The sequence below is a fragment of the Chlorocebus sabaeus genome, chromosome 2 (assembly GCF_047675955.1).
Source record: "Chlorocebus sabaeus isolate Y175 chromosome 2, mChlSab1.0.hap1, whole genome shotgun sequence".
In the NCBI taxonomy this organism is placed as follows: Eukaryota; Metazoa; Chordata; class Mammalia; order Primates; family Cercopithecidae; genus Chlorocebus; species Chlorocebus sabaeus.
In genome coordinates this window covers 18,185,782-18,205,976 of record NC_132905.1, presented here as the reverse complement: position 1 = coordinate 18,205,976, position 20,195 = coordinate 18,185,782, and the positions used below count along the sequence as shown (strand labels likewise).

Below are 20,195 nucleotides of genomic sequence, written 5' to 3'. Positions count from 1 at the left end.
CTCTGTCCAAGTTCCCCTTGATGGGGGTTGGGGAGCTAGGAGGTAAAGGAGGAAGTTGATGGGAGTGGGGGGGGCGGTTAAGAAAAGGAGGATTCTTATTTGGATTGACTCCAGGAATCAAGATCTGGATTTCCTGGCTGCTCTCTCCCTGCTCCCATTTGGTAAAAAACAGCGGCTGTCCTGGAGGTGGTCCTAATTAGCATAGCAGTGAACACTTATTACCATGTGCCAAGCAATTTATATTTGCTAACTCTTTGAGCCTTACAACCACCCCATGAAGGAAGCACTATTATTACTCCAATTTTACAGATGGGGAAACTGAGGCACTGAAATGGTTGTGTCAATTGCCCTTTTCACACAGCAAGTCAGTGGTAGAGCTGAGATTTGAACTTAGGCAGCCTGGCTCCAGAGTGCAGGCTCTTGCTCTGTGACCACTCTGAGCCTCAGTTTTCTCATTGCATGATGAGGGTAATTGGAATACATAAATACACTTTCCCTTCGTGATGCCTGACTCTCTGGTAATTAATTATTCATCCAATTTCTCCCCATGCTGAACTCTCAGATCCATGAACAATGAGACAAAGGCTATCTTGGTCACTACTTGTATTCCCAATTCTTAGCGCAGTAATTGGCCCAGAAAAACTCAACAAGAATGTGTTGAGTAAATGCTCTTTAAAAGGTTTGAAGATCATCAACAATGGTTTGAGCATCTGATAAAAGTTTTAGACCCTTTACATAGAAAAATCAACGTTTACCAGTAGCTGGGGGTGAGTCTGCCCCTCCCACTCAACCAGGGTACATTTGGCAATGTTTGGTAACATTTCTGGTTGTCACAACTGGCAGGGGGAGGTGCTATTGGCATCCAGTGGGTAGAGGTCAGGGATGCTGCTAAACATCCTACAATGCACGCGACAGCCCTAATTGTCAATAGTTCTAAGTTTGAGATGTGTGACATACATACATAGATATGTATTCGTATGTCATATTTGGTACCATTGATGGAAAGTTGGGGGTAGTTAATGGATTTTCCTAAAAGCCCGTGTCTGCCACCCAGATGAAGATCCTCTAGATTGGAGGATCTCTTCCTCTAAAATCATGTTACTCTATGACCTCACATTCCTGAGTCTAGAATCTAGTTCCTCCTGGGTCCCCTGACCTAGCCTCTGATTCCCTAAGTGCCTGGGCCTCCTCTCTTACCTTCAGTGGGTAGCAAGGGATCAGAGGAGAAGGATCCAGGTTTTATGTGCTGCCCCCATCACCACATTCACCTATCCACTTCTATACCTGGGTCATCACAGTTCCCTGTAAATGGTAATAAAGATGAAAAGCTTCAGAACGAGGCAGTTCTGGGCTTGAACCCTAGTTCTGTGGATTAACTTGCTCTGTGATCACAGGCAAATTCCTTAACTCTCTGAGCCTTAGTTTCCCCCTCTGAAAACAGGAGGGATACTCATTAAACTTACCTTACAGGTGGTGAGAATGAAACAAGAGACTTACAGAGAACTTATTACGGTGCTTGACACAGTAAATCTCAAAAAATGCATTATTGGCCGGGCGTGGTGGCTCACACCTGTAATCCCAGCACTTTGGGAGGCCGAGGTGGGCGGATCACGAGGTCAGGAGATCGAGACCATCCTGGCGAACACGGTGAAACCCCATCTCTACTAAAAATACAAAAAAATTAGCTGGGCGAGGCGGTGGGCACCTGTAGTCCCAGCTGCTCGGGAGGCTGAGGCAGGAGAATGGCGTGAGCCCGGTAGGTGGAGGTTGCAGTGAGCCGAGATGGTGCTACTGCACTCCAGCCTGGGCGACAGAGCAAGACTCCGTCTCAAAAAAAAAAAAAAAAAAAAAAAGCATTATTATTATGGTTCAGAGGTAAAGTGACTTGCCCAAGGTCACATAGCTGGGAAATGGCAGAGCTGGTACTGAAATCCAGGACTTCATGACTGCAAAACAGATGTTCATTAGTTAGTGAACTTTAGAACTTCAATTTTTCTGTAAAGGAAGTTAATTATCTCCATTTCGCAGACTCATTTATTCGATAAACATAGAAAGTGTCTGACACATAGTAGGCCCTTTAAATACAGCTTGTTGGGCCAGGCACCATGGCTTGTGACTGTAATCCTAGCACTTTGGGAGGTCAAGCGGGTGGATCACTTGAGTCAGAAGTTAGAAACCAGCCTGGTCAATGTAGTGAAACCCCATCTCTACTAAAAATACAAAAAATTTAGCTGGGGGTGGCAGCGCATGCCTATAATCCCAGCTACTTGGGAGGCTGAGGCAGGAGAATTGCTTGAACCCAGGAGGCAGAGGTTGCAGTGAGCTGAGATCACACCACTGCACTCCAGCCTGGGTGACAGAGACTCCACCCCCCAAAAATAAAATAAAATAAATAAATACAGCTTGTTGAGTTGCTGGCATGTTTTTCCCAAATAGGGCTTTGAAGAAGGTGAATATAGACCCTGCCTGACACTGGCTGGCTAGGAAGAAAGGAGGGAGGGAGACTGCTGGTGTGGGAGGCTTGGAAGGGAGGCTTGGCATAAGTGTGATAATTGGGGCTGGAGCTTTGGCTGCATGGAGCAGGGCTGGAGAACTGAATGGGCTCCTAGAGATTATTTTCCCCCGTATCCTGCCCCAATTTGCAGTTGAAGAATCCTAAGCTGAGAAAGGGGAAGGCATTTACTCCGGGTTACACTGCAGCTTAGAGCCCAATAACCTGCTCTCCTGATTCCGAGTTGGAATCATGGTTTTTTGGCAGGGTCTCGCTCTGTCGCCCGGGCTGGAGTGCAGTGACATAATCATGGTTCACTGTATCCTTGACCTTTTTTCTGGGCTCAAGCAATCCTCTCACCTTGGCCTCCCAAAGTGCTAAGATTACAGGAATGAGCCACTGCACCTGGCCCTGAATCTTGGTCTTGGCCTTGGTAATTAAAACCAATCACTACCATCCGTTGAGGACTTACAACCTACAGTGTACCAAACATTTTATATGTTTGATCTCATTTTATCCTCATATCAATTTAGGGACAAAAAGCGCCCCACCCCCTGCTTTTTTTTTTTTTTTTTTTTTCACATTTGAGGAAACACATTCAGAGTGGTAGGACATTTGCCGAGGTCCTGAAGGAAGGGAGTAAAACCATGTCTGCTGTTTTCTACAGGCTGCTACTCTCCCCTTTACTACCCTGAAAATTCAGCCTGCCGAAGACAGGGGGTTGCCCCAGTGGAATTCCCCAGCCCTGCCTAGCAGAGCCCACTCCTTCCGCCCCCGATGAAGCAGGGAGAGGAAGCTGAGTCAAAGAAGGCTGTCAGGGAGGGAAAAAGAGGACAGAACCTGGAGTGTGGGGAGGGGTTTGGGGAGGAGATCTTACTTGGGAGGGGGTGTTGCAAAAGGCCAAGGATGGGCCAGGGGGATCATTAGATTCAGAAAGAAGTCTCAGGGAGTCTTCCATCACTTTCCCTTGACTGACCATTGGAGGCTTTCAGACCAAGGGATGGGGGATCCCTCCAGCTTCATCCCCCTCCCTCCCTTTCATACAGTTCCCACAAGCTCTGCAGTTTGCAAAACCCTACCCCTCCCCTGAGGGCCTGTGGTTTCCTGTGGGTCTGGGGTCTTGCCTGACTTGGCAGTGGAGACTGCGGGCAGTGGAGACAGGAGGAGGTGGTGTAAGCCCTTTCTCATGCTGGGGCTGCCACACACACACACACACACACACACACACACACACCCTGTCCCCTGAGTCAGCACTTGCCTGTCAAGGAGGGGTGGGGTCACAGGAGCGCCTCCTTAAAGCCCCCACAAGAGCAGCTGCAGTCAGACACTGCTGCCCTCACCATGAGCCTCTGGCAGCCCCTGGTCCTGGTGCTCCTGGTGCTGGGCTGCTGCTGTGCTGCCCCCAGACAGCGCCAGTCCACCCTTGTGCTCTTCCCTGGAGACCTGAAAACCAATCTCACTGACAGGCAGCTGGCAGAGGTGGGCAAACACCTAGTCTAGAGTTGGGAAGGGCTGTCCGGGAGGGTGTTGAGCCTCCCAGAGAGGACACAGGGCCTCAGAGGAGATGCTTTAGGGGTGTGTTGGTGGTGATGGGCATATCTGAAGAACAGAGGTGTCCAGGGTTAGGCAATGGGGGGTCTTATGGAGGCTTTGAGAAGTGATGGCCAGAAATGGGCAATGGGGCTTTCCTAAGTGGGAAATGGGAAATGGTTTGGGGTGGGGGAAGCATTGGAGGGTTCTGGGGTAAGTGTGGGCTGGGAGTGAGCAGGAGCAAACCTTATGCCGCTGTGGGGTAGAAATGGGCTAGAGGCATCCAGGGGTGAGAAGGAGCTGAGGATGTCTAAGGGAGGGGAGATTCCTGGGTGGTCAGAAAGCACTGGTGTCTGGAAAGCATTTAATGCTTTATTAAATGCTAGTCCCTGCTAGGCATGATGGCTCACACTTGTAATCCCAGCACTTTGGGAGGCTGAGGCGGTAGGATGGCTTGAGCTCAGGAGTTTGATCCCAGCCTAGGCAACATAGTAAGATCCTGTCTCTACAAAAAAAAAAAAAAAAAAAAAAAAAAAAAAAAAAAAAATTAAAGAAATAGCCAGGTACAGTAGTGTGCACCTGTAGTTCCAGCTATGCAGAAGGCTGAGATGGGAGGATCTCTTGAGCCCAGGAAGTCGAGGCCGCAGTGAGCTCATACCATCTCTCCAAAAAAAAAAAAAAAAAAAAACTTTCTCCATGAGTGTCTGGAGGGGAGGGAGTCCTGGCCCCAGCTGGACAGAGAAAGGTGTCAGAGATCTGGCATGTGTGTGCCCCTTCATCCACAGGACTACCTGTACCGCTATGGTTACACTCGGGTGGCAGAGATGCACCAAGACTCGAAATCTCTGCGGCCTGCGCTGCTGCTTCTCCAGAAGCAACTGTCCCTGCCCCAGACCGGTGAGCTGGACAGCGCCACGCTGAAGGCCATGCGAACCCCACGGTGCGGGGTCCCAGACCTGGGCAGATTCCAAACCTTTGAGGGCGACCTCAAGTGGCACCACCACAACATCACCTATTGGTGAGCCGCGGCCGCGGGGACGGGGTGGGGGCGTGGGGCGGAGAGGGCAGGTCTGGCTCTCGGGCCAGCGGTGAACACGTCCTGTCGTTGACGGGTCGCTGGGTTTCACTATTTAATATGTGGCCCCGGGGGAATATCTCCACCTCTGAGCCTCAGTTTTTCCTTCAGGGAAATGGCTCTTGCAATCCAAGTCCTCCTGCCAGGGCCATTGTGAAGGTCTAAGTAGATAAAAAACAGTCTGGAAGCAATTTATAGATGAAAGCGTGGACGGCAGGGAACATTGTGTATGTTGAAGTCTCTGCCATATGGGGCGTCCCTGCTACCCCGCTCCAGCCTTTCACTTCTGACCTGCTTCCTCTGGCTTTTACTCTACAGGATCCAAAACTACTCGGAAGACTTGCCGCCGAAGGTGATTGACGACGCCTTTGCCCGCGCCTTCGCGCTGTGGAGCGCGGTGACGCCGCTCACCTTCACTCGCGTGTACAGCCGGGACGCAGACATCGTCATTCAGTTTGGTGTCGCGGGTGAGAACGCGAGGAGGGAAAATCCAGGAGACCTGGGCGGGGTCAGGGAAGGGAGGACCACGGAGACCGTGGAGGCAGCAGTGGCCCCGGCTTCCTCTTGCCTGCCCGCGCTGGCCTGGCTTATACGGCCCCTCCTGCCAGACAGTGCGAGGGCCAGGGCGCCGGCCTGGGAGAGCTTCGCACAGGCGGGATTTCAGCCTGCAGTTACTTCGGAGCCCTTGCCTTGGGCAGCGCACAATCTGCGTAACACTACTCGGCTAACCCTCTTCCCTCCACCTGTTTCTTCAGAGCACGGAGACGGGTATCCCTTCGACGGGAAGGACGGGCTCCTGGCACACGCCTTTCCTCCTGGGCCCGGCATTCAGGGAGACGCCCATTTCGACGATGACGAGTTGTGGTCGCTAGGCAAGGGCGTCGGTGAGATTCTGAGTCATCCTGGCCCCGATTCCCTTGTCCTCTCCCACCCATCACCTGCCGCCCTGACTCCGGTCTCCCCTCCTCCTGCAGTGGTTCCAACTAAGTTTGGAAACGCAGATGGCGCGGCCTGCCACTTTCCCTTCACCTTCGAGGGCCGCTCCTACTCTGCCTGCACCACCGACGGTCGCTCCGACGGCGTGCCCTGGTGCAGTACCACGGCCAACTACGACACTGACCGCCGGTTTGGCTTCTGTCCCAGCGAGAGTGAGTGTGGGGGCGCGCCGAGGGCTGGGGGCGCCCACCACCCTTGATGGTCCTGGGTTCTAATCCCAGCTCTGCCGCTAGTGCTGTGTGGCCTGCAATTCACCCTCCCGCACTCTGGGCCCAATTTTCTCATCTGAGAAATGAGGAGAAGAGGGATGAACTGCAGATCGTCCATGGGTCAAAGAACAGGACACACTTGGGGGTTAAAATGTGCTGTCTCCGCCTTCTCCCCCTTTCCCACCTCCCCCTCGCCCCAGGACTCTACACCCAGGACGGCAATGCTGACGGGAAACCCTGCCAGTTTCCATTCATCTTCCAAGGCCAATCCTACTCCGCCTGCACCACGGACGGTCGCTCCGACGGCTACCGCTGGTGCGCCACCACCGCCAACTACGACCAGGACAAGCTCTACGGCTTCTGCCCGACCCGAGGTACCTCCGCCCTGTCTACCAGGTTCAGCCCCGCCCTCTCATCACGCATTGGCCCCCGAAACGCGGCTCTTCCCCTCATCAGTTTGTCTTTCCACTCTCACTGGTCTTCAGGACGGCCGTTACTCCGCCCACCTACACCACATCCCCCCCCACCCCATCCCTGACTTCCAAGGGCCCCGCCCCAGCCACGGAGGTTCGGCCTTATCTGCTCAGCTGGCCGCCTCTTCCACATACTGGTGTCCCAGGTACCGCCCACGGGTCTAGCCTCTTCTCAGGAGTGCTCTACAGCGCCCCCTAGGCCACCAAGATTGTGTAGCTCCCTGCCGGGTCGGCCCCTGGCTCCTTATTGGACTCATCCACCTGGCTCATCCAAGGCCTTGGGTCTCTCCAGCCGACTCGACCGTGATCGGGGGCAACTCGGCGGGGGAGCTGTGCGTCTTCCCCTTCACCTTCCTGGGTAAGGAGTACTCGACCTGTACCAGCGAGGGCCGCAGAGATGGGCGCCTCTGGTGCGCTACCACCTCGAACTTTGACAGAGACAAGAAGTGGGGCTTCTGCCCGGACCAAGGTAGGCGGGGTCCCGAGGCTCCGGGGCTGGGGTTCCCGGCAGTGGTGGTGGTGAGGTGGCCAGGGCTGGGGGCTTGGCTCGGCGCTCACGTCTCAGGCTCCCTCTCCTTCCAGGATACAGTCTGTTCCTCGTGGCGGCTCACGAATTCGGCCACGCGCTGGGCTTAGATCATTCCTCAGTGCCGGAGGCGCTCATGTACCCTATGTACCGATTCACTGAGGAGCCCCCCTTGCATAAGGACGATGTGAATGGCATCCAGTATCTCTATGGTGAGGCCTTGGGGCAGGGATGGGAGGAGGAGGGGAAAGGGCGTGGCTGTGCCACAGTACCAAAGAATTGGGGGTTGGGAGACGTGGGACCTCAACGTCTATGTGGAAATAGAGCCTGGGCCCAGTCGCTGCCATGTCAGTGCTTAGAGATGGTGATAAAGAGACTTTAGAGAGAGATAGGCGTGACTTCAAAAGCCAGTCTACACTGGGCATGGTGGCTCACGCCTCTAATCCCAGAGCTTTGGGAGACCCAGGCGGGAGGATTGCTTGAGCCCAGGAATTCCAGACTAGCCTCAGCAACATAGCCAGACTCCCATCTCTACAAAAAAATTAGCCGAGCGTGAAGGCACGTGTCTGTAGTCCTAGCTACTCTGGAGGCTGAGGTGGGAGGATCCCTTGAGCCCAAGAGTTGGAGGCTGTAGTGAACTATGATTACACCACTGCACTCCATCCTGGGCCATAGAGGATGCCGCTAGAAAAAAAAAAAAAAAAGTCCTGTGGTTTGGGAAGGCAGGCTAAGTGAGGAAGAGCCTGTGTGCCAGAGGGGCCTCACTGAGAGGCTTAGGGGAGCAGATGTTCTAGGCATACTGAGGTATGCAGGAATAGGGAGTGGCTCATTCCGTGTCTCTTTTTAGGTTCTCGCCCTGAACCTGAGCCACGGCCTCCAACCACCACTACACCGCAGCCCACAGCTCCCCCGACGATCTGCCCCACTGGACCCCCCACTGTCCGCCCCTCAGAGCGCCCCACAACCGGCCCCACAGGTCCCCCCTCAGCTGGCCCCACAGGTCCCCCCACTGCTGGCCCTTCTACGACCACTACTGTGCCTTTGAATCCGGTGGACGATGCCTGCAACGTGAACATCTTCGACGCCATCACGGAGATCGGGAACCAGCTGTATTTGTTCAAGGATGGGTGAGGAGGCAGGGATGTGTGGATGCGGGAGGGGGCTTGGCGGAGGGACTGCCCGTCCCTTCCTGCCCACTGGCCCTGGGTCCAAGGCTCAGAGCCCGTCCTTTCCCTCTTCGCGTTGTCAGGAGGTACTGGCGATTCTCTGAGCGCAGGGGGAGCCGGCTGCAGGGACCCTTCCTTATCGCCGACACGTGGCCCGCGTTGCCCCGCAAGCTGGACTCGGCCTTTGAGGAGCCGCTCTCCAAGAAGCTTTTCTTCTTCTCTGGTTAGTTACCTTCTACGCCTCCCTGTCAATCCGCATCAAAGAGGCTCAAGAGACCGTCGATAACCCAGGAAACGTCTTGTGCGTTTTAGAAAAATACGCCCCCTGGCGGACTCAGTTTAGCAAACGTAGGGACGGCTGAGTTTCTGCCCTTTCCTCTCCACGCCCTCGCGCCGCTCTACCCAGCGCCTCTGCCCCTGGGGTGCAGGGACTGCGGGCACGCGGGCTAGAAAGGCCTCGCCGGGATCTCCCTCCTAGCGTTCTAGAAGAGTACGTGCTCCCTCTGCGCCTCCAGACCGATGTGACCCTCCTCCTCTGCAGGGCGCCAGGTGTGGGTGTACACAGGCGCGTCGGTGCTGGGCCCGAGGCGTCTAGACAAGCTGGGCCTGGGCGCCGACGTGGCCCAGGTGACTGGGGCCCTCCGGCGTGGCGCGGGGAAGATGCTGCTATTCAGCGGGCGGCGCTTCTGGAGGTGAGCGCCGCCGCGGCCGCCCGCAGGGGGGAGCCCGGGCGCCGTCCGGCCGCGCGCTCGCCGGCTCAGCACCTGTCTCCTCCGCGCCTGCCCGCAGGTTCGACGTGAAGGCGCAGATGGTGGATCCCCGGAGCGCCAGCGAGGTAGACCGGATGTTCCCCGGGGTGCCTTTGGACACGCACGACGTCTTCCAGTACCAAGGTGAGGGCTGAGGAGGGTCCCTTCGTGAGACACCACGCTAGGTTCTTCTTAGTGATTGGTCAAATTCTGAGCGAGGAAGATAAAGCCCTTGGAAATGGAAGCAAATGCCCCAGCACAGACAAGATCCCAATAGAGGCAGAGGTCTTCTCCAGGTCATTTAGGAAGTCAGGGATGCAACCAAGACCAGGACCCAGATTTCCTGCCTCCCCGGCTGGAAGTTGCTTCTCCTTCAGTACAGGACACAGGTGGTTTGCATGGAAACTTATTTATTAGATAACAGTCATCAAGTGCCGACAATGTACCAGGCACTGTGCTACAGTGAGAGATGTGACAATTCACAGCTCTGTGACTTTGGGCAAGTCACTGCTTCTCTTCAGCCTCTTCTCTTCGAGCCTCAGCTTCCCCATCTGTAATATGGGGACGATAGCTGGAATTACACTTGACTTTCCTTTCTCACCAGTCACATCCAAACAGTTGACAAGACGAACACGATTTTCTGTCACCAAAATCTTTTTCGAGTCTGTCATTTTTTTTTGCCATCTTCTTTATAAACACCCCAGCCCAAACCATACTGGCTGTCCAGTACCTTTAACATATTCCATGAGATTAGGGAGGGGCTAGGAGTGGAGGTCAATGGTCTTGGGAGTGACCCCAGATGAATTCCAAGGTCAAAGAAACTAACAGGATCTGACCTTCCACGCCCGTGTTCTCATCTCTTCCCACTCCTCCTGTTATTTACTCTGCTCCACCCGCACTGGCTGCTCTTTGAACAGATCAAGGTCATTCCTAGCTTAGAGGCTTTGCGCCAGTTGTTCCTTCTATCTGGAAGGCTTTCCCTCCAGATTGTCACCGGGCTGTCCCCCTGTCTTCTTTCAGGTTTCGGGGCTAAGGCCACTGCTTCAGTGAGGCCTTCTCTGATGCTTATTATCTATTTACTTGTTTTTATTTTCTCCATAGCTTTCTATATTTTCTTTTTTTGAGACAGAGTTTCACTCTGTCGCCCAGGCTGGAGTGTAGTGGCGCGATCTCTGCTCACTGCAAACTCTGCCTCCCTGGTTCAAGCAATTCTCCTGGTCTTGAACTCCTGACCTCATAATCCACCCGCCTCGGCCTCCCAAAGTGCTGGGATTACAGGCATGAGCCACAGCACCTGGCTGCTTTCTATATTTTCAAAACCAATCTCATTTATTTACGTGTTTGCTTGTTAATTGTCTCTTGCCTCACTAGAGTGTAAGCACCAAGATACATGAGATCATGCCTGCATTTTTTTCTGCTTACCCCCAGTGTCTTGAACAGAGCGCACAGTAGGTGCTCAACAAATACTTGTTGATGAGTGAACAGATTTGTTCAATGAATGAGTGTTGAATGAATTGTTCTGAGCATTAAGATAGTTGGTCTATTCATTCGTTAGTTCATTCACAAAACGTGTATGGTGTACCTACTGTGTGCTAGGCTCTGTGGCAGTGCTTTGGGCACTGAGGTCTGTGCCCTTCAGCATCTCACAGACAGGTGGGGGAGATGGAGGTGATATGTGAAAACCTTAGAAAGTTCTAGAAATGGCAGAAGAGATGGTTGTCAAGATCTTGTTCCTATTTCGGTATATGTGGGAGAATTAGAATCACTCCTCTCATGCCTGCCTGTCTCCTGCAGAGAAAGCCTATTTCTGCCAGAACCGCTTCTACTGGCGCGTGAGTTCCCAGAGTGAGGTGAACCAGGTGGACCAAGTGGGCTACGTGACCTATGACATCCTGCAGTGCCCTGAGGACTAGGGCTCCTGTCCTGCTTTGGCAGTGCCACGTAAATCCCCACTGGGACCAACCCTGGGGAAGGATCCAGTTTGCCGGATACAAACTGGTATTGTGTTCTGGAGGACAGGGAGGAGTGGAGGTGGGCTGGGCCCTCTCCTCACCTTCCTTTTTTGTTGGAGTGTTTCTAATAAACTTGGACTCTCTAACCTTTAGAAGCAGACTTTATTTATATATATATACACACACACACACACATATATATGCACGTATGTATGCATGTATGTATTTAACTGATAGAGTGCAAAAAGAAAAAAAGAAAGAAAAATGAATAACTGATAGAGTACTTTCTATGTGCCAGAAAGTGTTCTAGGCTGGGCGTGGTGGCTCATGCCTGTAATCCCAGCACTTTGGGAGGCTGAGGCGGGCTGATCACAAGGTCAGGAGATTGAGACCATCCTGGCTAACACGGTGAAACCCCGTCTCTACTAAAAATACAAAAATACATTAGCCGGGCGTGGTGATGGGCACCTGTAGTCCCAGCTACTCGGGAGGCTGAGGCAGGAGAATGGCATGAACCTGGGAGGTGGAGATTGCAGTGAGCCTAGATCGCGCTACCGTACTCTAGCCTGGGCAACAGAGCGAGACTCCATCTCAAAAAAAAAAAAAAAAAAGAAAAAAAGAAAAGAAAGTGTTCTAGGCACTTTGTAAATGTTAACATATTCAATCATTCCTATTAGGAAAGTATGATGTGATTATTTCTATTTTACAGTCAAGGAAATGATCAACCTGTTTATTCATTCATCAAACACTTATTGAGCCCCTGCATGGAGCCAGGTCCTGTACTGGGCACTGGGTGTAGAGAAATGAGTTAGACTTTAGAATGCATAAGATTGCCCTTGGAACTTGCTTAAAATGCAACTCCAGGCTTCACCTACAGAGAGTCTAACCTATTTACAAGGGTAATTCTATGGGTGGTGGGGGTGGGATCACACTTGGGGAGTGTACAGTGCATGATCTTTTATTCTACAATAATGGTGTGTGTGTGTGTGTGTGTGTGTGTGTGTCTGTGTTGTGGTTGAGGTCCAGGAACGTTTCTCATCAAGATGACATCTGAACTGGAACTGAATCAGGAAGGACCAACGAGCTTCTTCCTGTGCAAGGGACAATCTTCTTAAAGGGTAATTTATCAAGAACCACTAAACCTAAAAATGTAATTACTTTCTGACCCTCACATATGTGCACAAGACAACACATAGAAGGATGTTGATTGCAGCATTGTTTGTTAGTGAAACACTGGCAATAACCTAGATGCCTAGGAGTAAGGCAGTGGATAAATAAAATATGGATCATATACCTGATGTTAGTAGCTACCCCTTGTACAACAGTATGTGCCAGGCACTGTTCTACGTGCATTATGTACGATAAAATAACCAGATGAGATAGGTACTACTATTACTTTGTAGGTACTATTATTACTGCCATCACTAATCCCTTGTTTTACAGATGAGACCCAGAGAATTATACAACTCACCCAAAGTCTCATAGCTAGTGAGTGGTAACAGTGGGATTTGAATGTGGGTTCTTGGTACAAGTGCTGGGAGAAGAGAAAAAACAGTGGGTGTCTAGAGAACTTCGAATGGCTCAGAACTCCAGCATGGGGTAGTAGTGGGTGGATAAGAGGGAATGGAGAGGATTCCGGAATAGTTAAGATAGGAGTGCTAGTTTGGGCTAGATGATAGAAGGCTGAATATGAATTTGACCTTACAGGTTAGCAAAGGGACTTGACTGAAAGATTGGGGTGCATGAGTGGAGGTGATGGGTTTGATCAGAGCCCACCTGGGAATTTAAGTAGAAGTCCAGAGAACTGCCCTCCTGAGCTTCCTCTTTCATCTGTTTCTTGCTCGAATGACCCACTGCCACTGGTGTACAAACATTCCCCGCCATGGCTTGTTTGCAATCTCTCTTAACCTCTGCCTCCCACTAGACACTAGTCTATTTCTCTACCCTCCCCATCCCCATTCACAAAAAAACTTCCCCACAGCATGGTCTCTACCTGGTGTCTCCATTTCCTCAATTCCCATTTTCTCCTCAGCCATTTCCAGCCTGGCTCCCACCCCACTACACCACCAAAGCCACCCTCTTCAAAGCCATTTATGACCTTCTCGTAGCCAGATGTGACAGGAGCTCCTCTCTGCTCATACCACACCAACTCTCCCCACGTTGACATAGGGGATCCTGCCCTTCCTCCTGAAACTCTCTGCCTCTGGAACCTTACTTCTGGGTCTCCTCCTACCTCACTGGGTGGATTTTCCTCTTCTGGTGACAGAAGTACCCTTGTGCTCAATCGTGGGAATTCTCTGCTCTGTGTATACTTGTTCCCTGTTATGTCTGGTAGCCCACAGCCTTAAATAGCATCTCTCTGCTAAACACTGTGAAATTTATATTTCCTGCCTTAACCTCCTCTCCCCCACCCTGAGCTCCAGATTCATTATGTTCAACTGCTTACTCTACATGGCTCCTTAGCTGCCAAACAGACCTCTCAACCTAATGGGTCCAAACTGACTCCTGGGTTTCACCTTCCAAACGTGCTCCTCAGTTGTTAACACCTTAATAAGAGACAACATCATCCACCTTCAATCAAGCTGAACACCTAATCAGTCCTAAAATCCAGGAATCAGTTATTTAAACTTCTTTTCTAGTACTGGGTTTCTCAGCCTCTACACTATTAACATTTTGGGCTGGATACTTTATTGTGGGGGATTGTCTTACACCATACATCTACACTGTACCTTCTAGCATGTTTGGTGTCTTCCTCTAGGAGGTGGCAGGATTCATGGCCAGATGCCAGGCCCATTCAGGGTCAGCCCCCTCTGCTAAGGAAGGCCCCAGTGTGGGGATGGGGTGCAGCAGGGTAATGTTGAACTGTGACTCATGGCCAGGCAGCCCTGGTACAAACCTAGAGAGCCCAAAAGACCTGTAGCCCCTAGATGCTGGTACTAACCCCCGCTCTAGTTGTGATAACGAAAAATGTCTCTGAATATTGCCAAACGTTCCTTGGTGGTCAACATTGCTCCCAGTTGAGAATCATTGCTTTAATATAATAAATATACAAATGTATCTATCATAAGTGTACATTTGAAGACATTTTCACAAATGGAACACAAGTGTGTAACCAGCACCAGGTCAAGAAACAAGAGGCTGGGCATGGTGGCTTATGCCTGTAATCCCAGCGCTTTGGGAGGCCAAGGTGGGTGGATTGTCTGAGATCAGGAGTTAGAAATCAGCCTGGCCAACATGGTGAAGCTCTCTCTCTACTAAAAATACAAAAATTAGCCGGGTGTGGTGGTGGGCACCTTGTAATCCCAGCTACTTAGGAGGCTGAGGTAGGAGAATTGCTTGAACCTGGGAGGTGGAGGCTGCAGTGAGCCAAGATCATGACACTGTACTCCAGCCTGGGCGACAGAGTGAGACTGTCTCAAGTAAAAAAAAAAAAAAAAAAAAAAAAAGAAAGAAACAAAACATTATCAGCACCCTAGAAGCCTGCTTGCAATCACTACCTCTTCTCCCCAAGGGGTACCACTATCATTACTTTTTTTTTCTCTCGCCCAAGCTGGAGTGCAGTGGTGCAAACTCAGCTCACTGCAACCTCCGTGTCCCAGGTTCAAGCAATTCTCTGCCTCAGTCTCCCAAATAGCTGTGATTACAGGCACCAACCACCACACCTGGTTAATTTTTGTATTTTTAGTACAGACTGGGTTTCACCATCTTGGCCAGGCTGGTCTTGTACTCCTGACCTTGTGATCCACCCACCTCGGCCTCCCAAAGTGCTGGGATTACAGGTGTGAGTCACTGTGCCCAGCACCACTGTCATTACTTCTAACAGCTTAGATAGACTTTGACTATTTTTTACTTTATTTAAATGGTGTTATAGGGTAGGTATTCTTTTGAGTCTGGACTCTTTTTTCCCAAGGTTCTATTTGTGAGATTCATCATATTGTTCTGAGAACCGTAGATGGTATTCCACTGTGTGAAGGTACTACAACTTATTTCTCTATTTTACTGTTGACGAGCATTTGGTAGATCCCAGTTTAGGGCTATTATGAACAATGCCCCTATGAACACTCATGGTAAATTTCTTTTGGTGAACACGGGCAGTCATTTCTTCTGGGTATACATCTAGGAGAAAAACTGCTGGGTTGAAGGATGTGTGTATGTTCAGCTTTAGTAGATGTTACCAAACAGTTTCCCAAAGTAGTTTTTGCCTAACTACACTCCCACCAGCAGTGTGTGAACTGCCAGGATTTCTCCTTGATTTCACTCTTATGGTCACATGTCACATCCAAACCATCAGTGGGTCCTGACGGTTTCACTTTCAAAAACCTAACTGGAATCAGACAACTGCCACCACTCTAGTCTGGCTGTCATCACCCCCGAGCTTGGGGTCTGCAGGAGCCTCCTAATTAGATTTCCAGCTTCTAGTCTTGCCATTCTTTAGTCGAACCTTCACCCAGCAGCCAGAATGATCCTGTTAAATTATAAATCAGATCACATCATTTCCCTGCTCAAAAAATCCAGGCTCCTTCCCAAAGCCTTCAGAAGACCACATGATCTGCCCTTCTCTCTTCCCTCATCTCCAGTCACTCACTTCTCCACTCACTCTCTTCCAGACAGAATGACCTTGCTGTTTCTTGGACAGTCAGGGCTCCTTGTCACCCCAAGCCTCTGCACTTGCTATTTCTTCTTCCAGAGAACTCTTCCCCCCAGATCTTTGCATAGCTGGCTCTTCTCATCAGTGAGGTCGCAGCTCAAATACCACATCTTCTAGGAGGCCTTCTCAGACCACCCCTAAAGCAGTCCACCCTCTTACCCATTATCCCACGGCCCTAGTTTTAAACATACACCCAATCTCAAATGATCGCATCTATGCGTTTGCTCACGTATAATCTTTTTCTCCTTATTAGAATTTAAGCCACTTGAGGACAAGAAGCCAATGGATCTCATTCACCGACGTATCCCTCGCACCATTGTCCGAAACATAGGAGCGCTATCGACATGTGCCGAATGAATGAATGAGCCCCAGGTGTTTAGGAGACCCTAGCAGAGGTGCCCCCGTTGTAGGGACGACTCTCACCTGCAGGTGGCCTCCTCAGGCCCTTCGGGTGGCACTGGGGAGCCCAGGGCCTCCCAGCGAAGTGGCCAGATTCAGGAACCCTCAGCACAGCGGGCACTAGGACCCTGCGCAGCGTCGCGTCTAGCAGGGGGCGGGTGGGGGGATCCGCTCTTTCTCCCTCCTAGAGCCCGGCTGCAGCCACTTGTGCGATACCGGCCCTCGCCGCGGCCGCCTGGCCCCTTTCAGCGCCATGAGCCGCAGGTTCACGGTCACCTCGCTGCCCCCCGCAGGGCCTGCCAGAAGCCCTGACCCGGAGTCCCGCCGGCATTCGGTCGCAGACCCCCGCCACCTCCCGGGGGAAGACGTCAAAGGTAGAGGCCGCAGGGGGCGGGGCCTGCCAGGGCCGGGCTGGACGAGGAGGAGGGGCCGGGGCGGACCTTCTGTTGAAGGGGGCTGGGCCAAGGCCGGGGACGGGGAGGGGTCCCAGCCCTAGGCCTGAGGGGGTAACGGAGCCGGGACTAGGAAACCTAGGGGCCGGGGTCGCGGAACGGAAAGTGGAAAGGGGGAGGGGCCAGACGCGAGGTGGGCGTGGCCACAAGGGAAAGGGGTGGGGCCAGGGAAGGGGTTGGTACCGAGGCGAAGGGGGCGGGTCTGGTGATGGAAGGGCCGGGGTCAAGGTGGAGAGTAGGCCGCAGGGCACTAAAGTGGCGGGGACATCTCGAGTAGTGAGCGGGACCAGAGTGGGGAGGTGGAACTAGGGAAAGAGGGGGCTGTGTGTTGAAGGGGGTGGTCAGGAGCCCCTAAAGGGGAGGCGGCGGGACTAGGTTGGTTTGGGGTCAGGAAAGGGCGGGACTAGTGGGGAATGAGTTGGGCCAGGAGGATGAGAGTGTAGCCAGGGAGGGGGTGGGGTCGAGGGCGGGAGGAAAACTGAGTCAGGGTTACGGAGGCAGGTGCCAGGTCGGCGGGTCCTCGGTTCCTGGCGGATCCTCCAATCCTCTACCTCCCTGGAGGTTTAGCGAACAGCGACTGGAGATCCCGGGAAGGAGACGGGAGGCAGGGAAGTTAGTGTGGATCCTGGGCAGCTAGATTCAGGGAGGATGCCGTAGGGTCGCTGATCCTGACCCTCGGGGACCCACTTAGCTCCTCGTCTGCTCGAGCTCCGGAAGGGTTGGGAGGGGCCAGCTCAGGCGGGGTTGGGGGCGTCTTCCTCGCGGGCTCTGTGCAGGAGTCTTGTAATGGAAGTTACATGCAGAACACAGAATATAGGGGAGGGGAAAGATCCTTCTGGCTTTCGGTGGAGAAGTAGCATCCTGGGTGCGTACACAGTCTCCCCGCAGGGGGCACTCATCAGGGGTCCTCTCCCTGGCCCTGAGGCCCTCGGGTCTGGAAGGACTTGTAGTGGCCCCAGCGAGGGGAGGAGGAGGAGGAGGAGGAGAAGGAGGAGCCTCCCCAGACCGCCAGGGGTCGCTGCCGAGCCGCAGGTGAGCTCGCCCCGAAGCAAACCCAAGCGCCGAAATCCCAGAGTAGCCCTTAGAGGGTTATCTGGTGGACCTCCTCATTGTACCGATGACCAAATTGAGGCCTCGAATTCCAAATGGCTCCAGTGAATCGAACGCCTCCTGGTTGTGGCCACTTGGATTTCTTGGGCTCCTTCCACTCTTCATCTTTCTCATAATCTGTCTCTTTCCTCATTTTCATGAATGACCTTACCAACTTCCCAGATTTGAAAGTCAGAAATTCTGGAGCTGTTCTCAACCCTTCCTTTTCTCTTTCCAGCAAATCCGGCTGGTCCTCACATCTTGGCTATTCACCTCTGAAACTTATCCTGAATCTGGCAGCATCGGTCCCCCCTCTGTCATCATCACCCTGCTCCAAGCCTCACATGGTCACAACCACATCCTCTCCACTGGCCTCCCTGCCTCCAGTCCTGCCCTAGCCTTCCTCCACAGAAGCCCCCCCCCCATCACTTGCGAAATAAAGGCCAAAGCCTTAAGTCTGTCACTGTCTTTCCTCATTTGCTTCTGGTGTTCTTGTCCACATTCATTCTCCCACCTCCATCAGCCAGGAAAACTCCTACTCATTCTGTAAGTTATAGCTCATTTAACTTTTTCCAAAAATCGTTTTCAGTTTCCTCTTTGGCCCATCCACTGCACCCTTAGTGCACACGTCCTGGTGGATGGCAGTCATTTTCTTTACTTGTAAGTATTCTCCACTGGAACATCTCAAGGACAGGGATCATCTCCTTTTTCTTTGTGTTCTGAGTTCCAGATCCAGAGCCTGGCACTTAGTAGGTGTATAATGCTCATCAGATGAGAGGAGGGTGGCTGTGGGATCCTGCTTCTCTACCCCTGCCTTCAATTCTCTCACTCCCCATCCCCTGGCTTAGGAGTAAGACGGCCCTCTCTCATGTCCCAAGGTGATTGCTGTTTTCCCATTCACACTCAGACTTCTGTATGGTCGAAGTGAAATACAGCCCCCAGGCTTTGGGTGTGCAAGTGTGTGTGAGCCTGGAATGCTGTGTGCTGTGGCAGAGGCTGTGTGTGTGTGTGTTTTGTGGGAGGAGCATCCCCCATTAGTTTTGATGACCTGTGGGGTGGTCAGTGACTCACTCAGTGCTTCTGTGTGTCACTGTTTTGCCAGCATGTTGAAGGGTGTGCAGATGTGTGCATTTCTGTGTCTGTCTGAGGGGTGGGTACCTGTGTGCAGGAGTGTATTAGAAGTTCCATCTGGACAATGATTTGGGTGACTTTTCACCTTTTAAACCTGAAACAGCCTCAAGCACCTCCTCTCTGGTAGATCACCGCATGGGGAAGTAGACAAGGGCTGCTTAGGGGAACCCAGCATCTGGTGGTATCTTTCCCACAGCTGTTCTTGTGTCAGCCCTCTAGCCCCTGATAGATTCTCTTTCCACATCTTGCCCTCACCCAAAGGGAGGGATAGCAGCATGCCTAAGATTGGGAAAGGCTGGGGAAGATGGTGTGGGTGTGGGAGTATTATCTTTTACTCTGGGCCAAATGAGCGGGGTTTGCCACTTGGGGTGCTTTCTGCTGCCAGAGGATGAGCTACAGGTGAGAACATGACTTATAAGGAGTTAAAGAAGCAAGGCAAGGGCGAGCCTCAAATCCTCCACTAACCCTGGATTGCGGGCCACACACCTCACTTGCTTCACCTGTGTCATGGGAGATTGATGGTAACTTAGATGAACAGAAGTAGACTTGGTGACAGTTATTACAACTCTGAGATGCTCCCGTGTTCCTTTACCTGATCCCCCACTGTGCCTCAGTTTCTCAGGGAGGAGTCAGGGCCCTGAAAAGAGCCCTGGACCTGGTAAGACTAACATGAGTTGGGATGTGTCCCCATGGAGGGAGAGGGAGCTAACTTATGCTGGGAGGATAGAGCAAGACCACAATGTAGCCCATCTATGTTCTAGCTCAGGCTCTGTGATGTGACCTTGGGGACATTGCTTCCCCTCTCTGGGCCTCAATATGCCCATCTGTCATATAAAGGAGTTGAACAGGAAGCTATCTAAGGGTCCTTCTAACCATAAAAATGCTAAGATTTTGTGATGATTTGGAAGGATGAAGCTGTCTGCTTCCTCTAGACCCAAACCTCATGTTTCAGTCTCTCCATCTGTAAATTGGGAAGAATAATGCTGTTATTGGTATATATGTTGGATATGGAGATTTCCAGCCTGTCTAAGGAGATCTCCAGTCATCCCATCCCCAAGCCAGAACTCAGAACCTCACTGCCCGGTACCTCAGCCCAAGGTGAGCCCTAGGAATCTCCATGGCAACACACTGGTTATGAACGGGGCTGCAGTTGCCATGGTGACAGGCTGCTCTCTCTTTCTCTCTCATCCCCCTCCTCTCCCCTCCCCTTTTCTCAATGAACCAGAGCGATCTTTAGGCCTCAGTTCTCCAGGTGGGGTGGCGATGGCGGGTAGAGTGCAGCGAGAAAGGGGTCCGGATTGGGAAAGAG

General features: G+C 52.1%; 2 protein-coding genes and 2 long non-coding RNA genes across 5 annotated transcripts in view; 3 read left to right on the top strand and 1 right to left on the bottom strand.

The window, feature by feature from the left end:
- The first annotated feature begins 3,795 nt into the window (after positions 1 to 3,795).
- MMP9 (matrix metallopeptidase 9) lies at positions 3,796 to 11,319 on the top strand. Its single transcript, XM_008015458.3, has 13 exons — positions 3,796 to 3,970; positions 4,807 to 5,039; positions 5,415 to 5,563; positions 5,852 to 5,980; positions 6,071 to 6,244; positions 6,502 to 6,675; positions 7,067 to 7,243; positions 7,357 to 7,512; positions 8,148 to 8,427; positions 8,550 to 8,689; positions 9,008 to 9,158; positions 9,256 to 9,359; positions 11,010 to 11,319. The coding sequence occupies exons 1-13, from the start codon at positions 3,833 to 3,835 to the stop codon at positions 11,126 to 11,128; spliced, it is 2,124 nt and encodes a 707-aa protein (XP_008013649.2). The 5' UTR covers positions 3,796 to 3,832; the 3' UTR covers positions 11,129 to 11,319.
- LOC140708954 (uncharacterized) lies at positions 9,353 to 16,469 on the bottom strand. The gene is made up of 2 exons (XR_012089265.1): positions 16,239 to 16,469; positions 9,353 to 9,766 (listed from the first exon to the last, which is right to left on the bottom strand). It is a non-coding gene; the product is annotated as an uncharacterized lncRNA (long non-coding RNA).
- The window catches only part of SLC12A5 (solute carrier family 12 member 5), a 38,923-nt gene continuing 35,195 nt past the window's right edge, over positions 16,468 to 20,195 (top strand). For both annotated transcript variants that reach the window (XM_037982712.2, XM_037982714.2), the window contains exon 1: positions 16,468 to 16,588. In XM_037982712.2, coding sequence (XP_037838640.1) covers positions 16,468 to 16,588 — 121 coding nt within the window. The remainder of the gene's footprint in view (positions 16,589 to 20,195) is intronic.
- LOC140708959 (uncharacterized) lies at positions 17,144 to 18,215 on the top strand. Its single transcript, XR_012089266.1, has 2 exons — positions 17,144 to 17,698; positions 17,994 to 18,215. It is a non-coding gene; the product is annotated as an uncharacterized lncRNA (long non-coding RNA).